The sequence below is a fragment of the Natrix helvetica genome (genome assembly GCF_964273705.1).
Source record: "Natrix helvetica genome assembly, chromosome: 6".
Lineage (NCBI taxonomy): Eukaryota > Metazoa > Chordata > Lepidosauria > Squamata > Natricidae > Natrix > Natrix helvetica.
Genome location: NC_138553.1, coordinates 27,363,106 through 27,377,842, shown reverse-complemented (window position 1 = coordinate 27,377,842; position 14,737 = coordinate 27,363,106). Strand labels below are relative to the sequence as shown.

The 14,737-nt window shown below is 38.0% G+C and overlaps 1 protein-coding gene across 6 annotated transcripts in view; it reads left to right on the top strand.

Moving 5' to 3' along the window:
• Positions 1–12,139, top strand: part of RBFOX2 (RNA binding fox-1 homolog 2) — a 192,942-nt gene extending 180,803 nt beyond the window's left edge. For all 6 annotated transcript variants that reach the window (XM_081956659.1, XM_081956658.1, XM_081956657.1 and 3 more), the window contains 3 exons: positions 4,123–4,211; positions 5,814–5,886; positions 7,603–12,139. In XM_081956659.1, coding sequence (XP_081812785.1) covers positions 4,123–4,211; positions 5,814–5,886; positions 7,603–7,647 — 207 coding nt within the window. In that variant the 3' untranslated portion in view covers positions 7,648–12,139. The remainder of the gene's footprint in view (positions 1–4,122; positions 4,212–5,813; positions 5,887–7,602) is intronic.
• The last annotated feature ends 2,598 nt before the right edge of the window (positions 12,140–14,737 follow it).

Here is a 14,737-nt window from a genome sequence, read left to right as displayed (position 1 = left end):
TAAAATTTCACATCTCAAAATTTCAAAAATCTTTTCTGGAGTAAGCTTATGCCAGAATTTATATATCTGCTTCATGTGCATCTGATTTCTTGTAAATTGGGGGGAAATGTGTACACATGCTTTTTCTTATCCTAGCTGAAGTTCATCTGCTAATTTTTCAAGCAGGCATCGCCTACTGATATAATTAAATGTCCATGTTCATTTGTCAGGAATGTGTTTTGATTCTCTTTCTTGATTTTATGCAATGTAGATCTAATGAACATGTTCAGATGACGACATGCTGATGTCAGCTGCTCCCTTTGGTTAATTGACTAATCCCATGTGCCAGGAACGCATAATTGCTGACGAGTGGGAATGGTCATTTTATGTTTCCTTAACCACCTCATGTTACATGCTCCTGTCTTTCTCTCGCATGCACACAGAGAGGGTGTGTGGGAGGAATAGGATAGGATCTTACTCTATTCCAGTCTATTTCTGCTCCCTTTGCATCTCTTAGTGGTTGTGGGGGCCAAACAGCAAAATGATAAAGTGGGATGCATAGAAAAAGAAGGAATAAGTGACCCAGCTGCCTTGATTGTTTGCAGTTAGTTTAGCTTCAGGCTTAAACCTAACTATCTTAATTTACTGTGCAATTCATTTCCACAGTTAGTTAAGATATTTCTACAGTTCCTCTTTGACCCAGTTAAATGTCTTGTGCATACAGATAAAAAAAAACACGCAAGTTTCATCACATAGATATAATCATTCATTTATATACAGCATACATTTTTCTAAATACGGTAATTTTACATCTGTATCCGTGCCTGCTTGCCCCAAAATACACAATGGCTATTTTTAGCTTCGTTTTTCCAATGAATTATTTTTCCCCCTTTTTTGTTGTTGTTTATTGTGCAGTCAGCTGAGAAATGTTAATACCTTGCTCGAAATCTCTCAGTGGAGTCTCTGTTCCCTTCTCTGATATAACAGATGGGTTACTGCTTGTTATAATTATTAACATTCGTGGTGTGGGACAGGGCTAGGGTGGGAAGTTTCTTTTTTTTTATTTTGGGGTACATGGGAATTGTTTAAGATTTGGAATGTTAACTCCAGTGGTGACTGACTGTTTATGTAATAGCAGGTCGTTGTGGCTGCACGCTCTAGTAATTGAGGCTGTGTACTTCACTGAGCTTGTGGTAGAGCCTAGGGCAAAACTGCTGTCCCAAGAGAATGCTGGGATAGATAGAACTAGCCAATATAAGTCTGAACGTGGTGATTTTGCTGGTTGTTTTTTTTAGTTCCAAATGTCAGCATGCTTAGTTTTATTTTCATTTTCATTTAATTAATAAATGTTTTACCATTTCCCACCCTAATTCCAGTCCTTTTTTTTCTTTGTAAGAAATGCAAGTTGAAATGATTTAAATTGAAAAAAAAAACATCTTTAGTTTCAAACTGCATCTTGTCCTCATATTCACAGTTCGGCTGAACTCAGCTGATTATCTCAAATGTCAAATTTAAAAAAAAATTATGTTGGGAATAGAGCACACCAGGCACATTATGAGACAAGCTGCTCAGCAATCAGGGTTGCCAAAGACCAAGATGAATACATCTGAGCATGCCTGAATATCAGATGTGTTGAAACTTCTACAATCTGGATTTTTTTTTTAATCAAGAAAAGGGATGCCAGTACGTCTGAAGCTTTGTTTTAGCAAAACTCCTTGGAATAAAATTCTTCAGCTACTAACACTCAATAGAATGAAATTAATAAAGAGCTAAACAAAGTCAGAATAGAGACTGTGGTGAGGAGAAGCACAAGAACAGTTATTCATTTGTGGTAGGAGGAGATTTGAAGTGGGGGTTAATTTCAGAACCGTATAAGTGTACCATTACCTTTTTTCCAAAAAAGCTCTAAAGAATAGATTTTTTAAGATTGCTATTCTTTTTGAAAAAGAAGAGCCTCAATATTTTATAGTTATTGCTATAGATTCCCCGTCACTATATTCTTATTTTTTTTCTTTTCTAATTTTCTTTCTGCATTTATTGTTTTTAATTTATTTTTTGGGTTGTATTAGTAACGTTTAACATATTACTGTATAAAAAAGTATTCCCTGCAATAGCTAGATAGAGAAAAGATAACCCTTTGTACGTAGTTTACATTCATGAAAAATCTTGTTTCATACCATGAACACATGGATTTTCATTCCCAATTTATCCTCTTCTACATTCAGAACTCAGTAAAATTAATTAAAGCAGACACTTGGAATATTAATTACAATTACCTGATACAACAACTATTAATGGTTGATACAACTATTAAGGAAGGGAAAAAATACTTCTCTGGGTTGTATACCCTTGAGGCTGATTATTCCATGTGGGCCTGAAACAATAGAAAAAACGATATATTGAATGAGCCAATTTAGATTGGCTTGCTGAATATGAGGGTTTTTTTGGGGAGGGGGCGGTTGAGTTGCAGAGGAATATTCAGTTTTACAGGTTTGGGTTTTTTTTGCTAATTTTCAAACCATCCAATCTTTTAAAGTTTTAACATTGTTCTTCAAACCTAATTGTTAACTGATATAATTGTAAGACTATAATTATTTGCTACCATAATTTAGTCTGTGAAGGCTTCTTATATGTTAGATGAGATTTCTAGGCACAGGATTTTTACAGTTTGAAGCTTGTTATTGTTGCATTGGTTATCTTAAATACAGTATTTCTGCCCTGGATTTACAATGAAATGTTCAGGTATCTGCTTTCTTTTCATAAAGATTGCACTGGTCAATTCTTAAAGCAACAGTATAATAGATATAGCACCAAAACAAGATTGTTTCATAAATTCATTCTCCCGGCACCCAGCTGAACTACAAATTAAAAGGAAACAAGTTTTCCGATATTAATGATAAAAAAGGTAAAACATGCTGGTTATTCTGCAGTATGAATAGCTGAACACAGCCTCTTCTTTTAAAAATTATGTTTAAGGCAGACTCACTAAAGTTAGTTCTGTGCCAGACTGACAAAATGGGCACATTTGTAGTTTTGAGAACTTGTCGTGAATATTCTCAAAAAATGATTGCTTTGAAAGATTGCCCATTTACTAAGTGGCTGCCATGGTAAACATGAGCCAAGTAAATAAGAAAGAAAGTTTACAATTCATACATATATGCACATTAATGTTTATCAGAAGAAAAATCCCTAAGTAGGTAGCCATCATTTCTGGTTTCTTAGATATTCTCTTTTAAGCCCAGACGTATTGTTAAAAGACAAATCCTGTTGCTTTGTACCACACTAGCTTCCTATTTAAAAAATAAATGTTAGATAGGAAATCATTAAAACTGGAAGGAGCATCAGGCAGCTTCCGTTGTTATAGGAAATGTAAGAAACACGGAGGATTGGCTTTTACTGAGACAGGATTATGATGTCCCAGGCATAGGACAAAAATAAAAGGAAGGCCATATGTAGCTAAATGAAGACTCTTAAAGGTTAAGCCTTACAATCTGATGTTCAAAATCAGACAAGAACTATTACAGAGATTTTGGCAAGAAAAAAAAGATCATGATGTAGCAGTGAATTTAAAACCATTAAATTCTAAATTAAGTGAAGGAATTGGCAAGGAAGAGACTACAGGACAGACGATACAGGAAGGAAGATGGTACTTAGATTATTGGAGACGTAAAGAACTTGTTTTGGAGAGTTCATTTTAATGTGCCTTCCATATATAGAATTCATTTCCTAAACATTAGCTTGTGGGGGTGTTTGATTTGAATTTATAGCCCTGGAAACCTCTTAGAAAATTTATTATGGACAACTCCGGTGGGTAACAACGTTTTCCCCCTATAGACTTTTTCATATTGATTATGATCAGGGTCGACTAAAAAGATGTATTAGCATCTTCATTTTGGATATTCTTGTTCATAAATTGACCTACAAGTACAATGATAGTATAGGCCTTTTCCATTTGATTTCATCAGGTAACACATTGGGAAGATTGCAAAATACATGAGGATCAGGGAGTGCTTTCATAATTAAATGTGACATGGGAGTTGATGCAGTTTGAAACATTTCCTCTGTACTTGTGTTGTGTAGATCACTCCACTTTGTTTAAGGAGAAAGATATCTATAAAGTCAGTTCTTTTCTTTCCCCTGCAGGGTGGATATGCAGCCTACAGATATGCGCAGCCTGCTACTGCAACAGCAGCCACTGCTGCAGCAGCCGCTGCTGCAGCTTACAGTGATGGGTATGTAAGGAAAGGCGTGATTTCCATGTCTCTGGAGAGTATGCTGTTTTAAAAGTACAGTACATTTCCTCAAATTCTTCAGTATGTGTCCTACCTGCAAATGCCAAAAGCATGATCTCCAGGTTTATGGCTAGGAAACATTCAGTAAAAACAGTTCTTATATGCCTAAGGTTTATGTGTTTCCAAAAGAGATAGCAGTCATGCATCAAGATCAGCATTCAACCTTGTTCTTGTCTGTAGACAAAACAGAGTAGTTTGCCTTTAGGAAAACAAGATATAATCCTGCTGGCATTTTAAAGTGGATTTGTGCTGTTTTCAAGCACAACCAATAACCAGATTCCCCCCCCCCCCTCTCCAGTGCCCTGTCCAGGGAAAATGGCTAAAAATTGTGAGAAATGAATTCATTGAAGATGAATTACACTATGCTCCATATTTTGGCAATAATCTATGAACACACAAAAAAGACATCGTTGACTTGTACATACAGTGGCCTCTGGGAGTTATTATTGTGTTGCTTAGCATAATTGTTCTCTATAATCACAACCATTAGAACATAAAATAATAAAGTTGGAAGGGACTTTGAAGGTCTTCTAGTCCAACCCGCTGCTGAAGTAGGAGACCCTCCATCATTTCTGACAGATGACAGTCCAGTCTCTTCTTGAAAGCTTCCAGTGATGAAGCTCCCACAATTTCTGAAGGGAAGCTACTGCATTGGTTGATTGCTCTCTTACAAAATTTCTCCTCAGTTCTTGGTTGCTTGTCTCCGTGATTAATTTCCCTTCATTTTTTCTTGTCTTGCCTTTTGGTGCTTTGGTCATTAAGGTAACGATAAGAGAGAATGAAACCCTTTTTGTACCCGTGAAAAGGCTATGTACACTGGCTAAGCAACATTCTATGGCAAGCCTTATATCTAAGGACAGATAGGAGTCCTTAGATATAAGTAGGAATGATATAATAAAGCCTTGCATGAAAGTACGGTACATTTTACTTTCATTCTTGTACTGCTCTTTCATCTTCAAACACCTTCCAGTGTCTTCTTTGGTGTTATTACCACAATGATAACAGGTAACTTCTGAAGTTGCACCTACAAGGACTTGGTATACTGTCTGAGCACTTTTTCAAATGGAAAACCTGATCGGTGCCTCATTTTCCTGCAAGAATTACTCACACTTATTTCCCGGGGATGATCAGTTTCGGCTGTCTCAAATTTAATATAAATAGTATAGGTTTATATGCTTTTCAATCTAAAATTGTGAAATTCTATTATACAAAAGATACCTTTCCAGCATAAATCTCAACACACATTTACGATAGACCAATCTTCCACTCCCAAGCACTACCACCACCACCACCATAATGTGAAACATGCTTCCTTCAAAATGAAGCCTTTTTGTTTCAAAGTATTAAATTACGAGTACTTGGGGTTATATCGATGCAATAGTTCCTTGAGATTTAAACAAGTCCTTTAGATACGTAGGAAAAGAAATTATAGGTGGGGTGAAGACAGGAAGTTCATAGATTTCCATTTCTTCTAATGAGAAAAACCTTTATTGAAGTGACTTTTTAAATTCCTATCTCCCCCCCCACCTTTTTTTTTTTTAGTTACGGCAGGGTGTACACAGCAGACCCTTACCATGCTCTTGCCCCTGCAGCTAGCTATGGAGTTGGCGCTGTGGTAAGTGTGGCTTTTTCTCTTTCTTTTATACTTATTACAAAGAAGCACAGGCAATCCTTAACACTGCTAATAGGGACTGGAAAAACTGCCATTAAGCAACATGGTTATACCGTGTTTCCCCGAAAATAAGACAGGATCTTATTTTCTTTTTACCCACAAAATATGGCTTGGGCCTTATTATGAGGGGAGGGTTTATTGGTTTGGGGTTGCTGGAGAGAGCAGCCGTCCGGCAACCCCCCTCTTCAGCTGGGCACAGCGCTGCTCACCAACCTAGCTGTATCTTGAAGGCGCCAAACAACGCGATCACCTTCCCCCCCCCCACCCCCAGTTCCCATGACTTGGCACCTTAGAGATACTGCTAGGTTGGTGAGCGGCACTCTGCCTGGCTGGAGGTGGGGGATTGTCCAAGGGGCTTATTTGCAGGGGAGGGCTTATATTTTTGTCCACCAGAAAAATGTGGCATGGCCTTATTATCAGAACATGTCATATTTTCAGGGAAACACGGTAAGTAAAAAACAACAACAACACGTGACTATGCCACTTATGAAAGGTAGTTCCAGCAGCCACTGTTGACATTGTTAATCAAGGACTTCACTTAATTGTGACTTGCAGTTTCCTGCCAGCTTGCCCATCGACTTTGTCAGAAGCTGGCAGGGAAGGTTGCAAGTTGTGATCACATGAACCCCGGAATTACAATGGCTGTGAGAGTAAGGATCAGTTTTAACTACTTGTTCAGCACTATCTTAAGCTTGAGCAGTCACTGAATGAATGGTCATTAAATGAGGGTCACTTATATTGTCTACAGTATGGGTGGTTGAATAGTCTCAGAAGTTGTATAATAAAGAGTATATTCAGGATACTGGTTAATTGCTAAACCATGCTAGGACGAATAGGAGGATAATAATAGAAATGTAAGACAAGGATATGAGAAAGTTAATGACAACCACCAGTCTCATTGTAAAGGGAATGCTGTGGTGAAATCACCAAATGGGAAGAGAAATCTGCACATAATATTATTCCTAGGCTTGGTCTCAAATACAGTCAGAGATTTATTACCATATTCCAGTCACGTGCATTGGCATTCTAACATCAAAGGGGATAATTTATTCTTTTGTTTGTATCCAGAGCTGTTGTTCTGGTTTCTGTTTTAATGAAGAATTACAAATTAAACTAATGAAGCCAATAATTGATTTTAACCTTGGTAATGAGTTTACTGGTGCTGAAGGACTTGGAGTTCATTAATCCCATTGATTTTGTTAGCAAGCTGAGCAATAAGACTTGGACCTGGCTACTTTCCTTTTCAAAGTTAAATATTCTCAAATGTTATCACCATCATAGAGCAGTCTGATCTTCTGATTTGCATTTTAAACAAATCTTAGGATAACTTGCAGGAGGTTCGTGTTTTTAAATGTGAAGAAATTGGCTAGGAAGAAGAACAGTAAAAGAACTGCAGAGCCAGGGAGAAAGAGAAATTCAGTTTCAAGGAAAACATGGAGAAAAGTTGTTAGGGATAATCTAGGATTAATGTGCTTGATTCAGAAGACAAATATGGCACCAAGTTTTCAGACACCCAAATTTCAGGTCATTTGAAACATTCTTAAAGAAGAATTCTACCGCTTCTTAAATCATACGGGTTACATGGGAAAAGAGTCTTATATGCATTGTTCTTTTTTTAAAAAAAAGTCTAAATTTCCTCTTTTTTATCAACTTTTGCAGGCAAGTTTATACCGAGGTGGCTACAGCCGATTTGCCCCTTACTGAAGTGACATGAGCACCCCCCCTGCAAGTGGGACAGCTCCCTCCCCCCAGTTCATGAGGCCTGGCTATTGCAATATTTACTAGTAGAGGAACTCTATAGCAAGAAGAGGAGGAAAACAAAAGAAAAAAACAAGAGAAATACTTTTTTATACCTCACTATGTTCTTTAAATATGTATTTTCCTTTAAATTTCTGCCTTTAATTCTTTTGTTCCAAAGATTGTGCATTTTTTGATCTTTTTTTTTCAATTGTTTGTTTTTAACTGTGGTAAACATAATGCATTTTGTGTCTATATATGCATAGTTTATCCTACCAATCACACAAAAAGAGACAACTAGTGCTAAGGGAGGGCTGTTAGGATTCAATATCATGGAAGGTAGTCAGGAATATGTAGATATTTTTGCTGGGTCTGAGGCCCAAAAGCCAGAATAGTGAGGAAGAGCTCCCTCTACTGGGGGAATGGGGGGGGGGTGTGAATGTTGATTGCCTGCAGCTGGAACCTGCATGCTCCTTGGAAACACAAAAGACCCTCCTCTTTTATCACCAGCTGGCACTTATATGGGCTCAGGACTGCTCCAGCAGCATCAAGATTTTTTATAATTTTCAAGACAAAACTGCTCAAAGCTGCCCAAAGACTTCATCTTATAATGATTTTTAGAGGACAAGGCATGTAACGAATACATAACCTACCTTTAATTCTTATGATACATTCTACCATGGCTTTACTTTAATCATTGCGTTTGGTTTTCTTCTCTTCCCCCTCTTCCCTCTTTTTTGAAGGCATGTTTGGGACAATAACCCATTGAATTTGGAGCCATGATGGAATTATTATTTTTTTCTTTAGAAAAACCAAGATTTTAATTGCAAAGATCTACATATTCTGAGGTTCTGGACTAGTGATTATGGGAAAAGCTTGCACCAGGGCTATTCTGATACTCCACTGTACAAGATCCTCCTTTTTCACCCTGTGGTAGTTAGCTTTGCTGCAAGTATGTTATAAAAAATATTGCATGAAAAGGAAAAAAAAAGCATTCTGGACCAGAAAAGTAAGGCAAGCAGTGGGGATAGGGGGGATTTTTTTTTCTTCCTTTTGTCATAACACTAATTTGGAAATGCTTGTATTAGCATTGGTATCTGGAAATGAACTATTTTCAAACATAATATAAAGGCATAATTGATGTTCACTCTGATTTGCAACCAGTGTCTTTTAACGGTTGCCCGTCTGAAGACAAACTGCTTAATTGGGTCAATACTGCCAGTTTGGAATTGAAAAAGGGCTTCAGGAAAGCCTGAAGATTATCCCATGCTGGAATATCTTCCTGGAATACTCTTTCTTCTACTACAGTCGGAAGTCTTGTAAATTCATAATGCATGCAATTGGATGACAAGCAAACCAAGGCTCTCAAATATTTTACCACTAATTATAAACATTAGGATAGCATAAGAGATCCTTTTTTATTCTTGTACTGTTCCGTTGTTATTTTTGCAACACCTCCTGCAGATGCCCCACAATTTTAACTTAAAAGTCCATCATCTCAGACTTTTGGCTATGATTAAGTGTACCATCTTGTGTAATATAACTTTAAAGCCATACCCATTACAAAAGCACAATTCCCTGTTTCTTCAGCGCACTAAAGTAGTATCAGAGGACTTTTCGACTAGAAATAGGCAATTGGGTAGATGAAACCCTATTATCTTTTGCTCCACAATGATGTCAAAATGGGCAAGGAGATTTGAAAACCTTCAGTGATATCACATAAGTGCACTGTTCCAGTCATATACAACTTATGCATCTTTAGTTCCACCGCCATTGTGTTCTCTTGTGGCTTACCAGAGATTTGTGTGGATTGCTAAAGAGGAGATCTTCATGAAAGTGTCAGTTTATCTGAGCAAAGGGGCACTAAACTATTAGACCGTTGGCCACTTTTTAAAAAGACAAGCTGCTGTAACAGTTGGTATGTTTGTTTTGTATATCCAGCTTAAAATGAGAAGAGAATAGGAATATTACAGCTGTCACAAAATTGTGGAAATGAAGAAGGAAGAGCAAATTTTCCAGCTACTTTCATCTCAAGGAGGATGTGATTTTACTTCTGCCTGTCGAATAAGACACATCAGAGTTCCACAGTGAATTACAACTGTCAACTGAAATTGTCAACTGTCTTGTGTTGACATAGAAAAGATATAATCTGCAGTTTGTAAAATACAATTCTTGGACTAAATGTTTTTTTTTTTACACTTGGAAGATTGATACTGAATCTTGATAAATCCTCCAAGTTGCATAATTTTATTAATTTTTTTCTCCTAAAAGACAAAGGTGGAGTGCTTTTACAGATTATTCCTGGAATGACACTCAAGTCACCCCGGCTGTCACCTGAGGAATATCACTGGCTCTGCAAGGCATCTTTAGTCAAGAAATGTCTCTAGTCTAATTCCTTAACTATAAAACGAAAGGACAAAACACTCACCTCTTTGTGAAACACAAAATATGTGAGAAGTACACTATTCCTATAAATACCTTCTCATCTCTTGATTTTTCCAAAGCCTGAACGAACTTTGCAACGAAGCAAAATTTTAGTCAGATAATGTTTACCCTCTGATTTCTAGAACAGTTGAAACATCTTCATAGATGGTAGTACAAATTCAAGGCTTTACAAATCCTCTTCCAACCACCTCCATTTACAGATGTTCAGTAGATATATAGCAGGACACTTCAGTTTTCAAGACCAGATTGGGATGGATGTGTCTTGTGCTGCAAAAGAGTGTGCAGGCAACCTGGGAAATAGAACGTGCATGTCATTCTCTAGCATGCTAGCATCTGAGGAATCCATTGCAGTGGGGAGTGGGGTGGGATGGGGTGGAGAAGAGGCTTAGGAGTGTATTGACTGTCTGAATGGGTTTTGCAATAGGAAGGCAAAATTGCTAATGGACAAGGTGAATAACCAATGTAACATTGTGTGTGTTTTTATTCTGATTTTTTCCTGATAATTTCAAACATGATTGTAGTATACGCCAGTATACTTGATTTTTGTTGTTGTTGTTGCATTGTTGCATAAAACACTATTTGGGTGATGTTATTGTTATTGTCAACCCAACCTTTTCTGCTCCATTTCCTATTCACCCACCCTATTTTAAGGTTTTTATTTACAGTCTAATGAAACTAAATCTCCCATTAATGAGGCAAACTGTCTTCTGGTAGTCAGAGTTAAACTATTAATATTTTTAGGGTATTTCCTCAGTGTGCTGGTCTCCCTACCTATTTGGTTATATAACAATAAGATTCGAACTGTATCTTGGCACCTCTTCTGAGAAGCAAATTCTCATAAGCGCTCAATTTCAAGAACTTATACTGCCACGAAGGTGGAGAAACAATCCAACACTGTAGTCCTCTGCAGTTATTTAGTTCAGATTATACTTCAAGCCTTGGACAATTAGAAGCTTCTTGTGAGGTTTTCTAGATATATAGAACCTAAACACTGCCTGTTAACAGGAATGATAATTGAGTAATGGCCCGCTCCTTAGCAATAGCAGATTTGCTGCCGCTTTATTTCTTCTGAAAGCCGTCCACTGAAGTATTCATTATGACTTGTAGTCTGCCTCATGTCAATTAATTATTGACTTCTTTAAAGGAAAATCAGAAGCCTCGTACTTGGTTTTCTCTCTTTTGGAGCAGAATATTCAAGTGCATTTTGCAGTTGCTTTGAGAAGCAGCTGTGAAGGAATTTAGTCTATATATTCAGTAGAGTGATGTGTCACCGTTTTGGCAGCTCTTTTTTGCCTGGAATTCAATAAGTGATAAAATAATCTTACTAGGTTTTAATTTGGTGTTTTTGTTTTGTTTTTGTTTTGTTTTGAGTTCTGTTTGTAAATACCTGGGGCATGACCCTGGCATGATGATAAAGGTTGAGGCAGAACTGTAGGGCAGTCCCAAGGTGACAGAGACTTTACTGACCACCCAAGCTGACTTGATAATACTTGGAGTTTGTCAGAAGAAGGTCTAATATATGCCCTGAACTGGCTTGGCTCTTGGTGCAGTGTCTATTGCACTTCTCCCTTGCCAGGTATTTTTGGGACATAGGATGCATTGTAATTAGATGCTCCCCTCTCCTTGGATCATTCCCCAGGATGCCCAGGCTGCTTGACCAGGTTCCTGTTTCCTGACTGACTCTGGAAAAGTAGTAGCTGCATCCCAGGACTTTGTGGCAATCTCTAACATCCCTATTCCCTCCCCTTCCCCCTGTTCAAGTATCATATTGTACAGTAGCTTTCAAACCATACAGTATTCATTGGGTTACTCTTATTATTATCAAGTAGCTGGAATTGTGAAGGTCAGAGTAGTTAGCTCTTTAGCTTTTATTCTTTTTTTTGTATTATCCATGTGTATAAATTATTGATCATGTTGCTGGCTTTTATAAACTCTAAGCAAGGGAGGTGGAGTCTTTCTTCATCCTTTGCAAATGGTAATGAAGCACTGTTTTTAAATAAAAGAGAAACACCAACTATTGGATTCTGTGTTTTCCTTCAAGACTAGGATGGATGGATGGATGGATGGATGTATGTTACTGTAATTCTGTTTTATTATGAGAAATAAATCTAATAGATTTAATACATACAGTAATTGATGGGGAAAACTAGCCCAGTGTAGGTGGTTAAGATTCTGTTGTACCCAAAGTCTAGGCAAAATAAGTTATATAACCCTCCCAAAATTTATTTTGTGTAATGCTTGAAAGTCATGATTTTTATTTTACTTACTGGATTTTCGAAAGTTAGAAGTTAAAAGCAATACCATTAAAAACACTTAATTTTTTGCAAAGAATTGTATCAAAAGTACTGTTATTGGCTTTCTATTGATAAATTATGTTTGTTTCTTTCCTGCATTCATAGAAATAGTGTCATATAAAAGTTCAAGACTGAAACAATTAGATAGGCAGATGATAGAGAGGGGCAAGTCCAGTATTTGAAAGAGATTCCAGCCCAGGTCAAGGAGTATAGTAAAATGGTTCCCTGATGCCTGCTAACAGATAATCTCCACATCCGAGCCATCAGATTTAATCAACATACTAGAGATGTTTGAAAAAGAGGAGTCTGACATTGCACGGAAACATTTGCATACAGAGCTTTTACATAGACTTTCACTTTTTCAGATGCCCAAGCCTTGAATCCAAAGATGTGCAATAGATGAGACTTCCTTTCCATTAGCTAGGACAACCACCTATAATTGAAGGTTCTCCAGAGGCTCCAGACTGCAGCTCTCATCACTCCATGCCAGCAAGGCAATAGCCTAGTGCTGGTTGGGGATGTTGGGAAGTGCAGTTCATTATACCTGTTTGGCTTTAGGTTGAGGAAAGCTGTGTGGACTCTTATTACAGATATGCAAACTCTTGAGGACATTTGGTGGATTTTTTATTTTATTTTGGGGTTTGCCAGATTCTTGCTGTTTGATAGATAAATAATCTCTTGATCATTGACAGCAGAATTGGGTTAGTATTATGAAAGCCTGTCTTTGACTGAGACCTTGTGCAGCTACTTCTAGTCTAAGTAGATGCTATGGGGCAGTGGTGGGTTCCTGCTGGATCGCACCGGATCGCGCGCGCTCCCTTTCAGCGCTCCACCTGGCTTGCGCGCTCCCTTTCAGCGCTCCACCTGGCTCTCGCGCTCCCTTCCAGCGCTGAAACCGGAAGTACAGTCTTGCCCCGCCCCTGGCGAAGCAACGACGCCTGCCTGCGCTCCACCAGCTCGGCTGGGAACGGAGATGTTTCCTCAGCGGAGCGGAGCGCCTGAACTTTTCAGGCGCTCCGCTCCGCTGAGGAAACACCTCCGTTCCCAGCCGAGCTGGTGGAGCGCAGACAGGCGTCGTTGCTTCGCCAGGGCCGGGCAAAACTGTACTTCCGGTTTCAGCGCCGGAAGGGAGCGCGAGAGCCAGGTGGAGCGCTGAAAGGGAGCGCGCAAGCCAGGTGGAGCGCTGAAAGGGAGCGCGCAAGCCAGGTGGAGCGCTGAAAGGGAGCGCGCGCGATCCGGTGCGATCCGGGAGGAACCCACCACTGCTATGGGGTCACACAAAAACAAATCATACATACCTCACTTCTAAAACAGAAATTAAGAAAACAGTGAATGTTGTGGCAGGCACAAATGTTTTGATATCCTTACAGTCGGTACGTTCCAACACCTCCTTTGGCAGAAATAACACCACCTAAATATTTCCTTTACCTCAGAAATTAGCCATGAAGTACATACAGGGGAAAAATACAAATGGTTTTACAATTGGCAGATTAGCATATTATTGAGAAATTCTGGGAAAATTCTGAACATGCAAGGTGCCTTAAGAACCATTCTGAGTAGAAAGACTGCTTAGACAGTGGTGGTAACGGTAAATTCCAGAAGCAAGGAATAGGAAGATTCCTAGCTAACTAAGGCAATTTTTGAAAGTCATTTTTTTCCTAAAAGAAGTCAGACTGAAAGAATTCAGTGTTTTGATCTTTTGAATCTGTTAACAATAGTTAATAGTATGTATTAAAATCTTTAATGTTATACAACAGATGTTGCATCAGCTTTTGATCACTTGTTTCAACCGTTTGAATGTAGTTGTATGTCCTTGAAATAAAACAGATGGGAATTGCTTTTGCTTTTAAACTTTTAGTAGCTGAATCTTTGAAGTAGATGGACTCAGTAACTAATAATTAGAGCAACTTAGTAGTGGCATGTAGTGGTTGATTAGACTCCTCTTCAGTTAATAATTCAAGGTGAGACAAGGGAGTGTGACAAAGTTAGGATAGAAGAATCATTAATACCTTTCATTTGTATTGTTGGAGGTAAATATGCACTTCAAGTATAAAGCATATATCTAATGACATTTACATTATTTATTTTAAAGAACTTATGGGTGCTGCCTACGATCTTTCTTTAGATTTCATATTTACAGCAGATCTGTGAAGTATATATTTTTTGTTTTAAAGAATTTTATTGATTTTTAAAATGTATGGGGAAAGGGTAGGTGGATATAAAAAAATTTTTTGGGCAACTCCATTGTGCTAGAGGTAGAAACCTCTCCAATTCTCACAACTTTTACAGAAAGGAAAAAACAATAGATAAAAGATAAG